The 19,259-nt window shown below is 41.6% G+C and overlaps 1 protein-coding gene across 2 annotated transcripts in view; it reads right to left on the minus strand.

Annotated features, from left to right (window-relative positions):
• Positions 1–4,728: 4,728 nt before the first annotated feature.
• The window catches only part of LOC109874531 (fibroblast growth factor 12), a 48,989-nt gene continuing 34,458 nt past the window's right edge, over positions 4,729–19,259 (minus strand). For both annotated transcript variants that reach the window (XM_020466478.2, XM_020466479.2), the window contains 2 exons: positions 9,290–9,488; positions 4,729–8,210 (listed from right to left, as the gene is read on the minus strand). In XM_020466478.2, the coding sequence (XP_020322067.1) occupies positions 8,098–8,210; positions 9,290–9,488 (312 nt within the window). In that variant the 3' untranslated portion in view covers positions 4,729–8,097. The remainder of the gene's footprint in view (positions 8,211–9,289; positions 9,489–19,259) is intronic.

Consider the following 19,259-nt stretch of genomic DNA (forward strand, 5'->3'; position numbering starts at 1 on the left):
AACTTAATATAATACATCAATAAAATCAATTTAGCTCGAATAAATAATGAAACCTGTTAAATTTTGTTTAAATAAGCCAAAAACAAAGTGTTGGAGAAGAAAGTAAAAGTGCAATAAGTGCAAAATGTTCCCAGGTAAGATGTTTTAGGTTGTAGTTATTATAGGACTATTTCTCTCTATACCATTTGTATTTCATATACCTTTGACTATTGGATGTTCTTATAGAAACAAAGAACACTTTAACATGTTACATTGCCAGTGTAACAGTAAAGCTTCCGTCCCTCTCCTCGCCACCTACCCGGGCTCGAGCCAGGGACACATCGACAACAGCCACCCTCGAAGCATCGTTACCCATCGCTCCACAAAAGCCGCGGCCCTTGCAGAGCAAGAGGAACAACTACTTCAAGGTCTCAGGGCGAGTGACGTCACCGATTGAAACGCAGTCTCCTCATGGAGTGCAATGTAATCACTCACAATCGGTGTCCAAAAATGCAGATTACCGATTGTTATGAAAACTTGAAATCGGCCCTAATTAATCGGCCATTTCGATTAATCGGTCGACCTCTAATATCAACTATCCCCAAACTAGGCGTCGCCATCCAATATGGGGAAACCAGGCCTGGTATTCATAGCTGACTTTGAAAAGGCTTTTGATAAAGTATGACTGGAATTTATATATAAATGCCTGGAATATTTCAATTTTGGATGCGATGGGTTAAAGTTATGTATTGTTAACCCTAGGTGTAAAATAGTAAATAATGGCTACTTCTCAGAAAGTATTAAACTGTCAAGAGGAGTGAAACAAGGTTGTCCACTATCATCAGATGTATTTATTATGGCCATCGAAATGTTAGCTATTAAAATCAGATCCAACAATAATATCAAGGGCCTCGAAATCCAGGGCTTACAAACAAAGGTGACATTGTACGCTGATAATTCATTCTTTTAAATCCACAATTTGGATCCCTCCACAGCCTCATAGCAGATCTAAATAATTTATCTAACCTCTCTGGATTACAAGCAAATTATGATAAATGTACTATATTACGTATTGGATAACTAAAAAACACAACTTTAACTTTACCGTGTAGTTTACTAATAAAATGGTCTGACCGTGAAGTGGACATGAAACAATTCATATCCCGAAAGAAAGAAATTATCTCACTACAATATATTTTTGGAAATTTAGCAAACATAGATAAGGACTTGCTACCATGGAAAGGAAAATACCTGTCTATTTGTGGAAAAATCACCCTGATTAACTCTTTAGTCATATCCCAGTTTACCTATTTCCATATGGCCTTGCCTACAGCTAAGCGACCAGTTTTTAAAAAATTATATGAGAAAAATGTATTCCATTTTACTTGGAACGGCAACCCAGACTAAATTAAACGGGCCTATTTATATAATTAATATGAATTCGGAGTGCAGAAATGATGAAATATTAAAGCATTAGTCATACAAAAGTTATACTTCAATCCGAACTGGTTCTCTAGCAGATTAGTAAGAATGTCTCATCCCATGTTCAAGAATGGCCTTTTTCCCTTTATTCAGATTACAACATCTCACTTTCGGTTATTTGAAAATGAAATAATCCCCAAACTGTCGCTATTTTTAAAACAAGCCATAGAAAGTTGGTTGCAATTTCAGTTTAACCACCAGAAAAGTCAGAATGTTTAAAACGTTTAAAAACTGTATAATCTTTGTAAATTATATCATGAATATGACTGGTGGAGTTATGCCACACATGCAGCTACAGTAACAAATATATATGGAAATGTCGGCTCTCCTCAAAATTACAACCAACTAATTGAATCATTACCGCAAAAATGGAAGAGGCAAGTGGAAAGGGGAAAAAGTAAGGAACTTGTCTGTTGGCACTGCATTAAAGAACAAAATTGGTTAAAGAATATTGTGATAAATAAAAAAGTATACCAGTTTCATTTGAGGATCAAAAAATTGACAGCTGTGCCATAAAAATTGCAAAATAGTTGGGAAGACTTTTGATGTACCGATTCCATGGCACATGGTTTATGAACTGATACACAAACCGATGCTGGATTCCAGAGTTTTCCCATTTACATTATTATACAAAATTCTTGCAACTTTATATATATGGGGGATACAACCATCCCAGCTCTGCAGATTTTGCTGCGAAGAGACAGAATCATCAGATCATTTGTTTTGTTACAGTTTCATATGTAGCTTGTTTTTGGTCGCAGATTCAGGAATGGCTGAATAATTACAACATTTACCTGGAGCTAACTCTGCAAATAGCACTTCCAAAGTCATAGTCAATCAATAAATTATATAATAAATGTTCTCTCTTTAATTTGCAATCTGTAGAAACTATGAGAATAGAAAGGTTCAGAACTTTTGTGAAACATCACAGCCCAGTTGAAAAATAGAATGCAAATAGAAATCAAAACTGGGTGGTGTTCAGCGATAGATGGGAGGGGTTGAGGGTAGCTAAAGGACGGGACTAGAAACAAGCAAAATATAATTATTGTAAAATAATCGGTGTGTGTCAAATGTACAGTATATTGTGTGTATAAGCTGGAAGTAGAAGCCTAAATGTTGTCCATTAGTTTACTCCAATTTGGTGAGGGGTGGAGGGTTAGGGGAAAATAATAAAATATATATATTTAAAAAATTATATATGGGGGATTGGAAATGGTGCAGAAAATTACATTGATGGAAGCTACAATCTATCTGCAATACTAAAGCTGATCTATCCCTAAAAATAAAATGCTCACCTCCAACGCTTGGAAGGGCACTTTGGAACCTACTTTCCAATCCGTTTGACTGTGATCCTGGCTCAGTTGACATGCCAGGAGGTCAAATCCAACAGCTGATCGACCTGTCTGCTGCAATCAACGCATCCACAGGTTACTACAGAGGAGTTTTGGTTCCCGACTATAATATCCAGGGAATAGTATCCTGCCGTCTCCCTCTGGGCATTAAGGCCACGTTCAAAACAACTGGGAACACGGAACTGGGAACACAGAAATCTCAGACTTCCGACTTCCGAACCCGGAAAGAAAAAAGCTCAGACTGGGAAAAATAGTTTTGAAAGGTCATCCAACTCGGAATTCCAACTTGGGAACTCAGGCCTCTTTCTAGAGCTCCGAGTTCCCAGTTCCCTTAAAAGTACCACAAAACTCATGGTAGGCTACCCTTCGCCAGCTCATGTGTGGAGCTGGATTCAGTACTCTCGTCTGCATTAAAAACCTAAATATCGATCCAGGTTAGATGAGACAGCAAAGATGAGATGTGCACTGTCGAACACGCCCCCTGACTTTGAGAAACTCAGACGCGACATGCATCAAGCACACCCATCTCATTAGTGGTGGTGAGATAAAGAGACATTATGTCAGATTCATTTGCAATTGACTGTCATAGCCCCACATTAAAAGTGTGTGATGTCTGAGTTGAGAAGACAATCAGAAATGCTGTTTTTCAATTGACTGCCATAGCCCCAAATAAAGTAAAAATGGTCTGTTAATTACATCATGTTTTTCACATGGTTGAGGTGGCGAGTATGTTCAGATATCAAAATGGGCTCGTTGAACCCCTGCTTTAGATATATATTTCCCATTAATTTGTGATTGACACATATTACACAGTAATAACAAAAGCTGGATCTAAACAACAGATAGCATGGAACAAATGGCATGTTCACCTACTTTCCCTTTATGTGACAAAACATGCATTATATAATGTAGACAGAAATTGCTGTGAAATATCTTTTCAATAACCTCAAATATTGTATTTTTAGCTGTTGGAAACTGGTGAACAAAACCAAAAGTTAAAAAAAGACACAAAAACAAAACTTAAGAAGAAAAGCATAGAAATAGCACCCTTTGAAAGGATCTACCGCTTATCAGACTTGCTTTCAATAAGAATGACAGATCTACAGTATAACTCCCAGTTCTATGTGTATTTGGACGGGTCGAACACAGAGCTACATACTGGACTTATAAAGGTTCATACATTTAAAAGAAAACGAACTATCACTTAAACATAGTAATAACTGATGAATTTGTTCCAGTACCCATGTCAGAGTTGGACATTCATTCAATGAAAATACTTTCAAAAGTACACATCCATCCAGCTCTATGGACTAAAACATCGTGGCGCAATACTACTCCAGTCTAGCATAGAAATTAGCACAGCTTGAAAATTATTTCATCAGGGAGAGCCAGGGATAAAAGAGCTTTCTTTGAATACAAAATATTTTTTTGTTTCTTCAAATTTAATGAATGAGTTAGACAGTGTGTGTGTGAGAGAGAGAGAGAGAGAGAGAGAGACACTGTATATATACATATGCCATTTGAAGTGTAATATCTACTGTTCACTTTTTATTGTTTATTTCACTTTTGTTTATCCATTTCACTTGCTTTGGCAATATAAACATATGTTTCTCATGCCAATAAAGCCCCTTGAATTGAATTGAGGGAGAGAGAGAGAAGGGAGCAGGCCTTTTGTGAGAGGTGTCCACGTCTGAGGGTTTTGTGAGTGAATTGTGTGCCTGTGTATATGGGAGCAAGAGAGATTAGAGCGATAATTGGGTCTATCTTCCCCTCTCTCTCTGAGTATGTGGGTGTACACTCATCCCTTGTTGAAGTGACACATTTCTTTCAGGTGCTAACCTAAAACAAGGGAGAAAATCCAAATATAAAAAGAGAAAACTCAACCCCCCCCCCCCCCAAAAGAAACCGTTCTCTGTGCAGCAGTCATCAGGCTGAGAAGACAGCTCTGAAAGTCATACGGGGCCTTCATCCTCCTCATGCTCCTTGCAGACGGTAGGGAAAGTCTGTTTCCATGACAACAGTGGAATTATGGGGCGCAAGAGCGCAATCCCAAAATGACACATTGGACTCGAGCCTAAATGATATGATAAATCACCTTCACTGATTTGATACTGGGCACACTCTCGTACATAAAGGATACTACACGAAATCTGGGAGAGAGGGTAGAAGAAGTTATACTCTACATGAAATCTGGGAGAGAGGGTAGAAGAAGTTATACTCTACATGAAATCGAGTCTTTTTGGGGATGTTGTCATCGGGGGGAAGAATACAGTGCACAAGGCTATCAACAAGAACACAGCGGTACAATAAATAAGTGAAAGCTTTTGATAATGTATTTTTTATTCTTAAAACAATCACTAACTTCATTCTGATTTTTAAATATCAATGCATTTTTTTTTCATCTCACAATTCATAATGCATATATGCCTGTGTTCCATTTACGGTGAAATCATTTGCAAACTTAAACATAAATATAATATCTCTTCACACAGTATTGAGCCCCTGCGCTATCGCTCTGGCATTTTCATTTTGTCCCCCAAAAGTGCTCTCTTAGTTCACTCGCATATCCCCTATTTTACTCTCACTCCCTATTCTTAACCCCTCATTTCTATCTTCCCTTCTTTTCTCTGCCAGCAGGTTATGTAAAGTACATCCTTCCGAGTAGAATGAAGTTGAAGCTGATCCAAGGTCAGTTTTGCGTCCCTATCCCCAAATGGTTAAGGTTAGAACTGAGGAAGAGTAAGCCGATTACTAGATCTGTGCCTTTGGGCTATTTAAACTGGAGCAACTACTGCAGAACTGAGCCCAGCTCTCTCCTGATCCCAGTGGAAGACTTGTGCTGGTCTTCTGCCATGACCTGCCGCAGTTAAATGAGGAAGTGTCTGACATGACACCCTGACATCCCCTATCTCATGCCCGGTCCAGATCCCAAGACTTCCAGACCCCCCACTCTGCCACCAACACCCCTGACCCAACCCCCCCAAGACCACACCTTTGGCCAGGCTTTGTGCATTAGGTGCTGGGCAAGGGTGGCCCGCCTTGTTGTCAGACTCCGTTCATAAGACTGGAGTGGGACTTCCTGAGTTAGGCGAACAATAGGATCAGTGGACATGGTGACTTCTCCATCTTGGTGATGGGGGAGATTCCTCCCTGCCTTCCCTGCTGGTTTAACCAGCCTTTTTACTCTTCATATATACAGCCACTCTCCTACATTTGATTTATGAAATGGCGGGGGCTCATTTCCACAATGCAGCAATCGGCTCATTTCATGGCTCACAAAACCTACTGAGATGGAAGCCATTGGGATGCCAGCCTGTAAGTACAAAAAAGTGAAATATTTACAGACTCTCAGGGCAAAAGAAACTTCCGGCATCCACATTTTGTTTTTGTTGGTTTTGGATGACTGGGCTCCTTCCCGTTGCATTGTGCTAGGTTATTATTGATTACAGTGTCGTAGGAGAAAGGGTATTGATGGAAGAGGAGGAGCTCACAGGGGCTTTGTCGAAAAGTATCTTAAAACACTTCCTTTGTTTCTTTTCCCTCATTGGCCACAGATATAAAGAGACTAATTACATCAAATGAATGCGCTACACCCCATCCACCGATTATTGTGACATTTCTAGTCTGCTCAGTGCACTGATAACAAAGATAAAGACACAAGGAGAGGAAGCTTCTTAAGAGTATTGGGACTTGGATAGCTTTCACAATCACCTTAGCCCCAAGCAGCCTGAGTCTGCTGAGCCCTTACACAAGCCACAACAACGTGCCTTCCCAAGGACATTTTCATGATTTATTTGTACCGACTAAAAGCATTCTCTGACGCATTTCGAAGAAAGTCTTGTCAAAGCTCATAAAGAGGTGAAGTAGACCTGTTCATGAAAGAATCCTTGATTGGCTAGCCAAGTTTCCTTTTCTGGAGAGAATATTGCATTTCCCCCCAGGATTGGCCTACCCAGCCCTTATTAGTACTGGCACACCAAACAAAAACAACCTCCTGTCTATACCCACTTTGCCAGAGTATTGATAATATTACAAGGCTATCCTTTCCCTCTTGACCATTAAGTTCACAGGACTGGATCATTGAGAGTAATGGTGCGTTCGAACGGTCCTCGGAATCTAATATTTCCCAGTTGGTGAAGTTGTAAATAGAACATGAGTGCTTTCAAGTGCTTTTGAAGTCAGAATAACTCTTCAACCAATGCCATTTTTGCTAGATGGCTAATCTAGCTAACGTTGCTTATGTTGACAATATGTCAAACTATATACTGTATGGATCCACTGAGCTACATTAATCAGATGGTTAAGGTTGTAAATGGCTTTCTTTTATCGTCTAGTGGTCGAAAAGGTGAAAGGTCACACCTCATAAACTTCAGGATCTTCATTCTGGACCGTGTTTCCCACTTGGAACTCAGACTTTGAGCGTCGTTCAATCATCATTTCTGGGTCGGGAACTTGTATTCCCAAATTTCCATCGGCACTCGAACACACCATAATATGCTAGAGGACTACTATGAGGCTTGGTGGAGTAGCCGCCATATTGATTTTAGTTGTCTAGTCCTGTCATATCAAAGTGTATGTGGAGATAGGAGATATTCCACACCGACAGTACATCACCTGAGCAAAAGCCATCCCACTCACCCATTCCTGTTCCTACCGAGCCCACCAGCGACTTCTCATATATATTCGTTCTTTACCCTCACACCAGTGTATGCAGTGTGAAAGTGCAATCAATGTCAAGCAATAAATAAATACCAACTATTTTTCATGTCTACAGTCTCAAACGAAAAACAGAACACCCATGATACTAAATTGGTATGAAGAGTTATCAACACATAAGTAATATTGTTATTATTGGACAACAGTAACACAATTAAGCATGTGAGGGTGCCATAGCATTCATAAAATCAATGCATGGGAAATTAAACATGTCTTTAAAGCTAATTTTTCACAGCTTAAATTGGAAACGATAGATATTTGTATTGTGAAGAGACCACCATTCCTTTGTCACAGCTTTTTTTTTCCCTTTTTTGCATAAAACGTAGGTCAACTCCTGATTGAAAATGTTTGTCGTTGTTTTTTGTTTTTTTTCCTCTGGGTTTATCTTGATATTCGTCTAAAAGATTTTCACAGGCGAGAGTTCAGTTTTTTGTCATCTTGGGTGTAGCTCCTCCCCCTCGTGGCTGCCCATCCCTTCAGAGGGCATGTTGGTGAGGGGGTCTGTAGCCTCTCTCCCCTCTATTTAAGAGAGGGGGGACCCGGGCCCCCCACCCTTGGGGCCCTGCTGCTAGGAGTTCTGGTTGACAGCTTTCCCTCCGTTCATGGTGGGAGTCCCTGAGCTCTTCCTGGAGCGCTGTTTCTCCTCGATCTCATGCAGCGACGGCTCCCTGTACATACACACTGCACAGAGTGTATGTAGTAGAGTACGAAGCAGGAAGCAGTGGGGGATAGAGGAGAACATGGAGGACAAATAATGAGGAGATGGATGGGCAAACAGAGAGACAAAGTCAGATCGAGCTCAGGGACTCCCACAGAGTGTAGGAAGTTACTCTTGGGACCTGTTTTGGAATAAAATATTAAATATCTGTCCTTAAAAATGTAACTTCCTGTGTTGGGTGGTTACTCTTTCACCATGGATATGTTTTAGGTAATTTTGAGACCTCAGGTACTGCTGGAATGTCTACTAATGGCATGTCCAGCTTTTTGGGAGTAATAACTCAGGTCCTTTATAAACAGGTTGTTTATAAAGTATAGATAGTGCTTTCTTTAGGTCAGGTAGCCTACTGCAAACGTCTAATATAAATAAGTATTTATATTAAACACCTTTTACATGGCCTTATAAACCAGCAATACATTGTTTAAAAATGCATGAATAACTAGCTTACTGACATAAAAAAAAAAGTGTAGGAATAATGAATACTAAAATGGTGGGCAGACTATTTCTAAAAAACATATACATTATTTATCACTGGACATAATTATAAAGTGTTACCCACTTGTGTGAGTATTTAATTGGTTCCATTGTGCAAAGTAAATAAATACAGCTAAAGTATTTGACCACATAGGTCAAACATTGTCCCCCAGGGGCCATGTTCATAAAACCTTTTGTACTTAATATTAGAATGAGGAAAACTGTAGCGGCAGTGTGAAGAAATGCAATTTGTAAAATGAGTACCGGTATACACTAATAATATCGTGTATATCACATAAAAGCGTTTAGTTTATAAATCAAGAAATGTCATGCAAATCCAAGTAAATCACTTATTTCCATTCGTCAAGTTCAAGATTTATAAATCACAATGTTGCTGTGGATTTCATCGTACGCACAGTGTACGATCAAATCTGTGCGTGAATTTTTTTTATTTTTAAAAGAGGGCCTTGATTTCACCATATAGGGCTTCAACCAACTTACTCCAGGCGATCAAAACCTGCAAAAGACAATACACAGATGAGACAGCAGATTCATTCAGATGCCTTACCTTCAATGGGCCTGGGGACAAAGTGTGAGGAGGGCTTGGTTTTCTTGACCCTGTTCCCCTTCATGACCTGGCCTTCCTTGGTAAGGCCTAGAAACCAGGCCCGACCGGACTCCTGCTGCCGGTACACAGTGGACGAGTAGATCACGTAGTAATTCTCAAACACCGACTCCTTAAACTTGCACTCCGGCGTGAACATTTCCTGTTTTGGTGCCAAACAACAAAGGGAGTTTGTTGTTAGAGTAATGTTCATGAAGTCGGATCAAAGTTCAGGAAGTCGGATCATGTTCAGTAGGGAACATCACCCAAAATGTTTTGCCAACGAAATTGGAAATCTGTGTTCTTATTAGACAAAGTCAGATTTCACTCTCACGTTTCAAACTGTTTTCTCCCCACTGAACATGACGAGGCAAGTGAGGGTTGTTATTGCGGTAACGAGATGGTTTGAGTTACGAGACGTTGGTGATCCACAAGGCATTCGACAGACAAACGGACACAGGTCAACAGATGATGGAGAGATGGGCGGAATACACAAGCCTATGAGAAATCATCTTTGGATTATATTGTTTTGAGGATGATATTGGGTAGAAGGCACTGCCGTCATTCAAATCCAACAAAACTCCATTGCCAAATGGAGATGGAACTAGCTACTGTGTGTGTGTTGACAAGGTTTGGTTAGGTTCTCTTGGATTGGTGTATCAGACTGTGTATGGTCCAGGTGAATGAGTTTGTTTGGAACTGCTGGGCTAAGTGATTCAGCAGTGTGTGTGGTGATATTTCATTCATCTCTGTCTCCTTCAGGGTTATGTGCCCTTTTAAGGATGTCCCTTTGACTGACAGCCCAATTCTGCTCACTGCAGGAGATGTTCCACAGGCAAACTTGTGTGTGAGTGAGAGAGTGTGTGTGTGTGTGTTAGAGTCAGAGAGAAATGCATGTTTGTGCATTCAAGCCTGAATATGAATACTTAATATGTGAATAGGTGCGTGCATGAGACTGCATGGCACTATCGCACACTGTTTGTGTGAGTGCTCGTTTATAACACCTGGCGGTGTTCGACACGCGGCGGCAGTCTGAAGGACTCTCGGTACGTGTCAGGCGTGTAAGCCGGTCAGCAGGCGTGCAACTGTGGGCCGCAGTGGGGAGTTGGAGTGGTCGGTTTTATCTGGACCTGATGACACTCTGTCAGAAAACAGACGCCTCTCTATGTGCGAGGTCGTGGGGTCACATCCTTCCTGTCCCACGGTGGTCAACTCAGCCAGGGTTCCTCCACCTCCATCTCCCTTTCTCCCCCATCTATGCCAAGGTCCCCTCACACCTTGCTCCCACACCCCCGAACCACCCCTCCCTTTGTCAACCACATGGACATATTCTGAAATCCCCTCCAAACTTGGCCACAAGGACATCGCTCTATTAATGTCTAGTATTCCTGTAGCATAGCAGGGAAGGTTATACGGTGCGTAGGAGGCTTCGATGGGGGAATGATAGAGGTGTGTAATGGTATTTGTTATCTTGTATGTTGTTGAATGGATAGTGAATGGGATGGTGATAGAGGTGTGAGATTGTAAGGACATGAGTGTACATTGTGCACAAGTTTGTGGGGGAAAAAAACAGGTATAAACAAAGAGATAAGAACCCACATTTGCATTAACACACACGTACACAGGTCTTGTGCCGTGCTAAAAGTTGGCTCCTCTGCCAGGAATGCATAATGAAGAGAAGCTGTTACTAGCTCACCGAGAAAGGTAAAAAAAAAAACACCCCACCATTTTTCTGAATAACAAGCTGTGCTTGGAGAGTTTAAACGGATTAAAAGGACGCTCGTTTATATTCAGCCCCAATTCTGAAGGAGAAGGAAAGAACTTGTCAGTGAAACTGGGCACATGATGGGGGCTCTCACGCGCCTCCATTACGGGGCACTGGGGCAGGATAAACAACTAGCCCGGAGCCCAGTGGAGAAACAGTGGAGAGAAAACAACTGGTAAATGCAGGAGGAGCAGATATACACTCTAAGAATTAGTTGTGATTCGATGAACCCTAGAGGTCCTCAAGGAACCCTGGAGTTATTCAAGGAACCATTCCAGAAGAAACCCTGGACTGGAGGCATGGCTTAGTAGGTGCGTGGCATTCAGCTAGATCTTTTTAGGACACCGGTGGGAATAAATGCCCTTCCTGTTCTGTTGTATTGTCATCACATGTTAAAGTTGAACACTGACAATTTTGTAGCTTCAAATCCCAAAATGTAAATAGTTACCACTTTATTACCATATGTAATCAGCAATCTTAACATGATGTTCAAACATGTAATATGTGTAAATATTCAAGGAAATTGAAAGCTGCAGTGTACAAACTTAACATGAGGAACAGGAATTACATTTACTGTAACGGGTGGCCAAAAATAACTAGCTGAAAAGCCACGCCTCCAATAAGCCATGACTCCAATCTTCTGATAGGCTGCCACCTCTACACCACCTCTACCTCTAATATATTATTTAAAAGGTTCAAAATTGAACCCTTCCATCATAAAAAAGGTTCCGGTTTGAACCTTTACATGGGGGCTCCTCGAGGAACCTTTTTGAACTGGAAAGGTTCCTCCAGTATGGCAATGTTTAGAACCCAAATAGTTCTTCCAGGCTCCTTTACTTCTAAGAGTGTAGAGCACATAGACAGGACAGACAGACGAGAGATAGAAATAGAGTAGACGGACACAGAATGGACACAAGAGTATACAAACAAGACCGAGTGGTCTGTACATGCAGAGCTTCAACGTATACTGTATGTAAAACAATAGTCAGACGGATGCGTAGATATATGCACAGCATGTGGTGTATACATGGTAGACCAAGCACGCAGTAAGGGTAGAGAATGTAAAGTTGTTTGTGGAAAGACTGAGAGTGAATCCAGTTCAGTTAAACAGACTGAAATGGAATGCAATTCAGTGTAAATAGATTAAGGCCGGGATACGATCCAACAGCACGTTGTTGTCAATGTGCCTTTTAACAGCAATGTTCCTGCGTTCACAGAGATCGCATTCACAGGAAACGCTGTATATCTCGGCTCAATCAACGCACAAACAGATTGACTCCCAGCCTAAGAGTGAATCCAGTTCAGTGTAAACTGACAGAGAGTGAATCCAGTTGACTCACCAATATAAAATCCTGTATTGCCTGACTAGCCCATACCTTTCCTCAGGCTTTAGAATTCCCCTTCTCATGTTGAAACCATACAGCAATTGAAACAACATCAGAATATAAAGGCCCTTCAATTTAATCTGAATCGAGATTTGTTGTTCTGCGGGTCTGAATCCCCTCTACTCGGTATCATTACTATTCCAGCTCGGAGCTGTACCACTCTAGTCTAGACAGCTACCTCAGTGACATTGGGAGTGTGGGAACGACACAGAACCCACAAAGAGGACATATATTACACAGTTAATGACCAAACACACACACCCACAAACGGACACAGACACACATGAAAATGGACACACAGAAAACGCACATATGCACACACACAGACGAAAACAGACACAAGCGCACACATAGACAGAACCTACACATGCACAAGGACATGTTTGTACATACAGAGAAATACGCACGCAGACACACACACACACACACGCAGACACACAGACAGACACACGCACACACACAGACACACAGAATTTACAGCAATAACTATTTTTATGGGGCTCCCTCTGAGAGAGAATGAAATTAATAGTTCTGTTCCAGTGTTCTCTCTCTAACAGAAGGCCACCAGGCTACATCTCATTAGTAGCCGCAACACAGTCTTATCGCTTTATCAGACTGCAGAGCTTGCACCTTCACAGTAATCCTCTCTATTCCACATACTCACATCAGTCTTTGGTTGGAGAACAGAGACACTGCACAGCACTCTCTCGCAAAAAATGATATTTTCTCATTTGCGGTGTGGAGGCCCCATCCCTAAAAATAAAAACTGGAGTCTTGCCTTCCCCTCCTCTCCACTACGGTTTTACTGCGGCACAATTTTTGGTCTCCGGCGGCACAGGCATAAATAAGAAGCAATAAAGTCAGTGGGTGATTGAGAGAAACAATGGGAACAATTTAGACACCATTTAGAAGGCCAGGTACAACAGGAGAGAGGGCAGATGCAGGGCGGGATTATCAGCAGTCCGTGTGTGTGTGTGTGTGTGTGTGTGTGTGTGTGTGTGTGTGTGTGTGTGTGTGTGTGTGTGTGTGTGTGTGTGTGTGTGTGTGTGTGTGTGTGTGTGTGTGTGTGTGTGTGTGTGTGTGCCTAATGGTATGTATGAGTGCTTGAGTGGTAGGTTGCACATAAACGGTATGCTTTATGTGAGGCTTTGCGTTTATAAGGCTTCACTTTCATGTGTGCATGTATGTTTCTTGAGAGTGTAAGTGTGTACGCGCCCCCTGTCCCTTAGTTAAAGATAGATGCTTTTTGAAATACAGCGGGCGCGTGGTTACTGCTGTGCTGCAAAGTAGGTCACAGTGAGTGTTATAAATAATGGAGATCTCCTCACTGGAGATGAACCCCCACACCTCCCAGCTCTCAACACTCAACATCACCCTTCAAACCAACATCAGCATTGTTGATCATCGTTCTGGATTCCAAGTCCATAGACTGTAGGACACCATGGCTAGCTACAGTACTCAACATCTACAGTACTCAACATCTACAGTACTCAACAGCTACAGTACTCAACATCTACAGTACTCAACAGCTCCAGTACTCAACAGCTCCAGTACTCAACAGCTCCAGTACTCAACAGCTCCAGTACTCAACAGCTCCAGTACTCAACATCTACAGTACTCAACAGCTCCAGTACTCAACATCTGAACTATGTAATCTTACATCCACACTGCACTTACTGATAGTCAATACACTCAATACATCAACATATACAGTACTCAAAATAACACACAAATTGTTGATTTCTGTTGAAAAGGTTGAAATATGGTGGCCGTTTTATAGTGCTGAGTGATAAACCGTTTTTTAAACAACTAATTGACCGACTTCAGTTCAATTATTTTAATTCCACTTCGCTCCGTTTTTTCTTCTTCTGTGAGCTCAATGTGCCGTTTCTATAGCGATAAATCCGATCAAGCCTGAACTGTGCGATGTCGTATGGAGTTGTAGTTTCCAAGAGGCCAATATTCAACATAGTTTAACTACAATGACCATAATCCATTGTGCACCTGCCTACTTATCCGGTCTGTGTGGAGCACTGAGCTACATTGCCGTGAAAAAGTATTTGCCCCCCCCCATTTCCCTATTTTAGCATATTTTTCATACTGAATGTTATCAGATCTTCAACCAAAACCTAATATACCACCATGCTTGACCGTTGGATTGAGGTTCTTACTGTGGAATGCAGTGTTTGGTTTTCACCGGGTATAATGGGACCCATTTCGTCCAAAAAAGTTGACTCAAGTTTGTCAAAAAAGCACCTGGATGATCAACAAGACTCTTGGAAGAATGCTCTATGGACAGATGATTCAAAAGTATAACTTTTTGGATGACACGGGTCCCATTATGTCTGGCGAAAACCAAACACTACATTCCACAGTTAGAACCTCATACAAACGGTCAAGCATGGTGGTGGTAGTGTGATAGTTTGGGGATGCTTTGCTGCCTCAGCAACCTGGATGACTTGCTTAATAGAAGGAATCGTGTATTCTGCTCGGTATCAGATAATTCTACGGGAGAATGTCATGCCACCCGTCTGTGAGCTGATGCACAGTTGGGTGGGTCATGCAGCAAGCCAATGACCCAAAACACACAATCAAGTCTACATGGAAATGGCTAAAAAGCAACCAATTTGAAGTTTTGGAATGGCCTAGTCAAAGTCCAGACCTAATCTCAATTGAGATGTTGCGGCAGGATTTGAAACAAGCAGTTCATGCTTGAAAACTCACAAATGTCGCTGAGTTACAGCAGTTCTGCATGGAAGAGTGGGCCAAAATTACTCCACAGCGACGTGAGAGACTGATAAACAACTACAGGAAGTGTTTGGTTGGAGTCATTGCAGCTGAAAGGTGGCACAACCAGTTATTGAGTGTAAGGGGGCAATTACTTTTTCACACAGGGGTATTGGGTGTTGCATTGTTTATGAAATAAATGAAATAAGTATGTAATGCTTGTGTTATTGGTTCGCTTGTGTTCCCTTTATCTAATGTTAGGTTTTGGTTGAAGATCTGATAACATTCAGTATCAAAAATATGCAAAAGTAGAGAAAATTCTAAGAGCAGTGTGTAGCAGACAGAGCAAACAGAGAAGAGAGAACGAGCGATCGAGAGGGATAGAAAGCAGTTGCTTCGCGAGGTATCTCTACCTGAAAATACAGGATCTAAGTGATTGATAGTTGCCTATCAAGTATGCCTTATTTACTTAGATCAGACAGTATATTGTCAGACAGTATAGGCAGCATCTCTATAGAGACGAGATGTCTTGGACTTAATAATAAATAATTAAGTAATCCAATAAAACTAGCAGTACTAGGCAGTCACTACCGAAACCTAAACGAAACCGAAACGTGGTGATATTACCTGGGGTGAATGCAAAGAATCGAACCCAAAATTCTGCCACCATTTATCTTTGTTGAACAGCTGACATGATGTCCTTTATGTTCTTAGGTGGAACTGGTTTTCTTGAACATTGCAGTAAGTACCACTATTCCCCATACACTGAGTGTACAAAACATTAAGAGTAACTTCCTAATATTGAGCTACACCCCACCCCCCGTTGCCCTCAGAACAGCCTCAATTCGTCGAGGCATGGACTCTACAAGGTGTTGAAAGGGATGCTGGCTCATGTTGACTCCAATGCTTTTCACAGCTCTGTCAAGTTGGCTGGATGTCCTTTGGGTGGTGAACCATTCTTGACGAAAAAACCCAGCACCTCCTACCATGTCCCGTTCAAAGGCACTTAAATATTTTGTCTTGCCCATTCACCCTCTGAATGGTACGCATACACAATCTTTGTCTCGAATGTTTCAAGACTTAAAAATCATTATTTAACCTGTCTCCTCCCCTTCAGCTACACTGACTGAAGTGGATTTAACAAGTGACATTAATAAGGGATCATAGCCTTCACCTGGATTCACTTGATCAGTCTATGTCATGGAAAGAGCATGTGTTCATAATGTTTTTTACACTCAGTGTATTTTACTTGCTCTGAAAAATGCAAGCCTCTGGCCAGGGGGTTAACTTAATTGCCTTCCATGAGGTGTTACCAATTACCAACTTAACCTTGTGTAAAACCACAGATGTCACTTTCTTTTTAGCCAAGCTCTGAAAACATAACATGTAAGCCCACAAAAATTATGTTGTTACACTTAACAATACATTTGGGGTCCAGAAATGATCTCCAGGATGATAACCAACCTTAGAATATAATTACTCAACTGAAAACACTTAACTTTCCAAGATACCCTCTTCAACACTGACCTTAACACCATCAAGCAACATCACACCGATCACTCAACACCCTTTCCCACAGATCAGTGAGATCACCAACTCCAACTTTCATCCACAATTCTTTAACGCACACTCACACCCAGCCCTTCTCCAAGTTCACAGGTGAACACAACACTGCAGCTCTGGTCTGATACATTAGAAAAGAAGAGCATTAGAAAAGCCATGCAGACAGCAACACTTGAAGAGACCATAAAAATTTCAAAAAGAGTGAAAGAAGTTAGAATGTTTTACCATTCCCTCTCCTTATACTCCTTCCATTATGGTGAATAACGTCTCCCCATCCACTACATGTGAAGTATCTCATTCGTGGCAGCATGAGCAGCATGCCTAATGCCAATCAGAGGTCAAGTTGACTCCATTGTAAACCCCGATGTGGTGTCGTTAGACAAACCTTGAGGAAACCACTTTGCACTTAATATACCCGAGTACAGTTACTTAAAGTGATTTTGTAGTCATTACTCAAAATTATAATAGTCACTGTGAAAAAACGTTTTCATTATAATTAAACTCTTTATGAAAATACATTATGTGTCTCATAAGGCCTTATTTTGAGGCCTAGCAACCTCAAAACGAATCCAATGGAGTTTCCCATCTTCTTAAAATAATCTCTGAATAGACTTTCCTAAAATTCCCAGATTTTTGCAAAAGTCCTGGTTGAAGGATTTCCAGGAATCTTCCAACCGGAATTTTGAAACCCTACTTGCATGTCACATTATGCTGGCTTGCAAAGTATGTGTGTAATTCCTATTGGAATCCAGCCGGAGTTAGGGATATCCAACACTTGGAATTTTTATTCACCTGAACAAGATGGCGCCGATAGACATGTTCGCCTCGTTCCTGGCTCCTAAACAACTTTGCCTTAAATATATATGTTTTGTGTTACTTCTCATATTATTACATCAGAAAGTGCTGGCATTATTACATACAGCTGGAAATAACTTTTGGATACTACGACAGCCCTCAAAGAACTTCACTGAACTTTATGCAAACTGGAAACCACATAACCTGAGACCGCATTTATTGTAGCTGGAGAGTTTAACAAAGCAAATTTGAGGAAAATGCTACCGCAGTTTTACCAACGTATTGCCTGTGCTATTCGCACATGGAAAACATTGCTACTATCCCTTCTGGGACAGCTACAAGGCCCTCCCCCACCCTCCCTTTGGCAAATCAGATCACGCCTCCATTCTGCTCCTCCTTTCCTATAGGCAGAAACTCAAACAAGATGTACCCATGGTAAGGACTGTTCAACGCTGGTCTCACCAATCGGAATCCATGCTTCAAGATGGTTTTGATAATTCAGGGCTGGGATATGTTCCAGGATGCCTTCGAGAATAACACTAACGCATATACTGACACGGTAACTGAGTTCATTCATGTATAGGGGATGTTTTTCCCACCGTGACGATTAAAACCTATCCAAACCAAAAAAAAACATGGATTGATGCCAACATTCACACAAAACTGAAAGCGCGAACCACTGCATTTAACCACGGAAAGGTGACTGGGAATATGGTTGAGTATGAACAGTCCAGTTATACCCTCGTAAGGCAATCAAACAGGCAAAACTTCAGTACAGCGACACAGTGGAGTCACAATTCAAAGGCTCAGACATGAGATTGTGGTAGGGACTCTAGACAATCACGGATTATAAAGGGAAATCGAACCACGTCGTGGACACCAATATCTTTCTACCGGATAAGCTAAACACCTTTTCCTCCCGCTTCGAGGAAAACACAGTGCTGCCGATGTGGGCCAGCACATCTCCCGAGGACAGTGAGCTCTCGTTCTCCATGGCCGACATGAGTAAGGCATTTAAGCGTGTTAACCCAGACGACATCCCTAGCCACATCCCCAGAGCATGCACCGACCAGTTGGCTGGATTGTTTACGGACATATTCAATCTCTCCCTGTCCCAGTCTGCTGTCCCCACTTGCTTAAAGATGTCCACCATTGTTCCTGTACTCAAGAAAGCGAAGGTAACTGAACTAAATGATAATCGCCCTGTAGCACTCACTACAGAGTTCCAAACTGCCTCTGGAAGACACGTCGGCACAAGAACTGTTCGTCGGGAGTTTCATGAAATGGGTTTCCATGGCCGAGCAGCTGCACACAAGCCAAAGATCACCATATGCAAAGCCAAGCTTCGGCTAGAGTGGTGTAAGGCTCGCCGACATTGGACTCTGGAGTAGTGGAAGGCACTCTCTGGACCACCATCTGGCAGTCTGATGGACGAATCTGGGTTTGGCAGATGACAGGTGAACGCTACCTGCCCCAATGCAACTCTAAAGTTTGATGGAGGAGGAATAATGGTCTGGGGCTGTTTTTCATGGTTTGGGCTAGGGCCCTTAGTTTCAGTGAAGGGAAATCTTAACGCTACAGCATACAATAACATTCTAGATGATTCTGTGCTTCCAACTTTGTGGCAAAAGTTTGAGGAAGGCCCTTTCTTGTTTCAAGCATGACAATGCCCCATGCACAAAGCAAGGTCCATACAGAA

The sequence above is a fragment of the Oncorhynchus kisutch genome, linkage group LG30 (genome assembly GCF_002021735.2).
Source record: "Oncorhynchus kisutch isolate 150728-3 linkage group LG30, Okis_V2, whole genome shotgun sequence".
Lineage (NCBI taxonomy): Eukaryota > Metazoa > Chordata > Actinopteri > Salmoniformes > Salmonidae > Oncorhynchus > Oncorhynchus kisutch.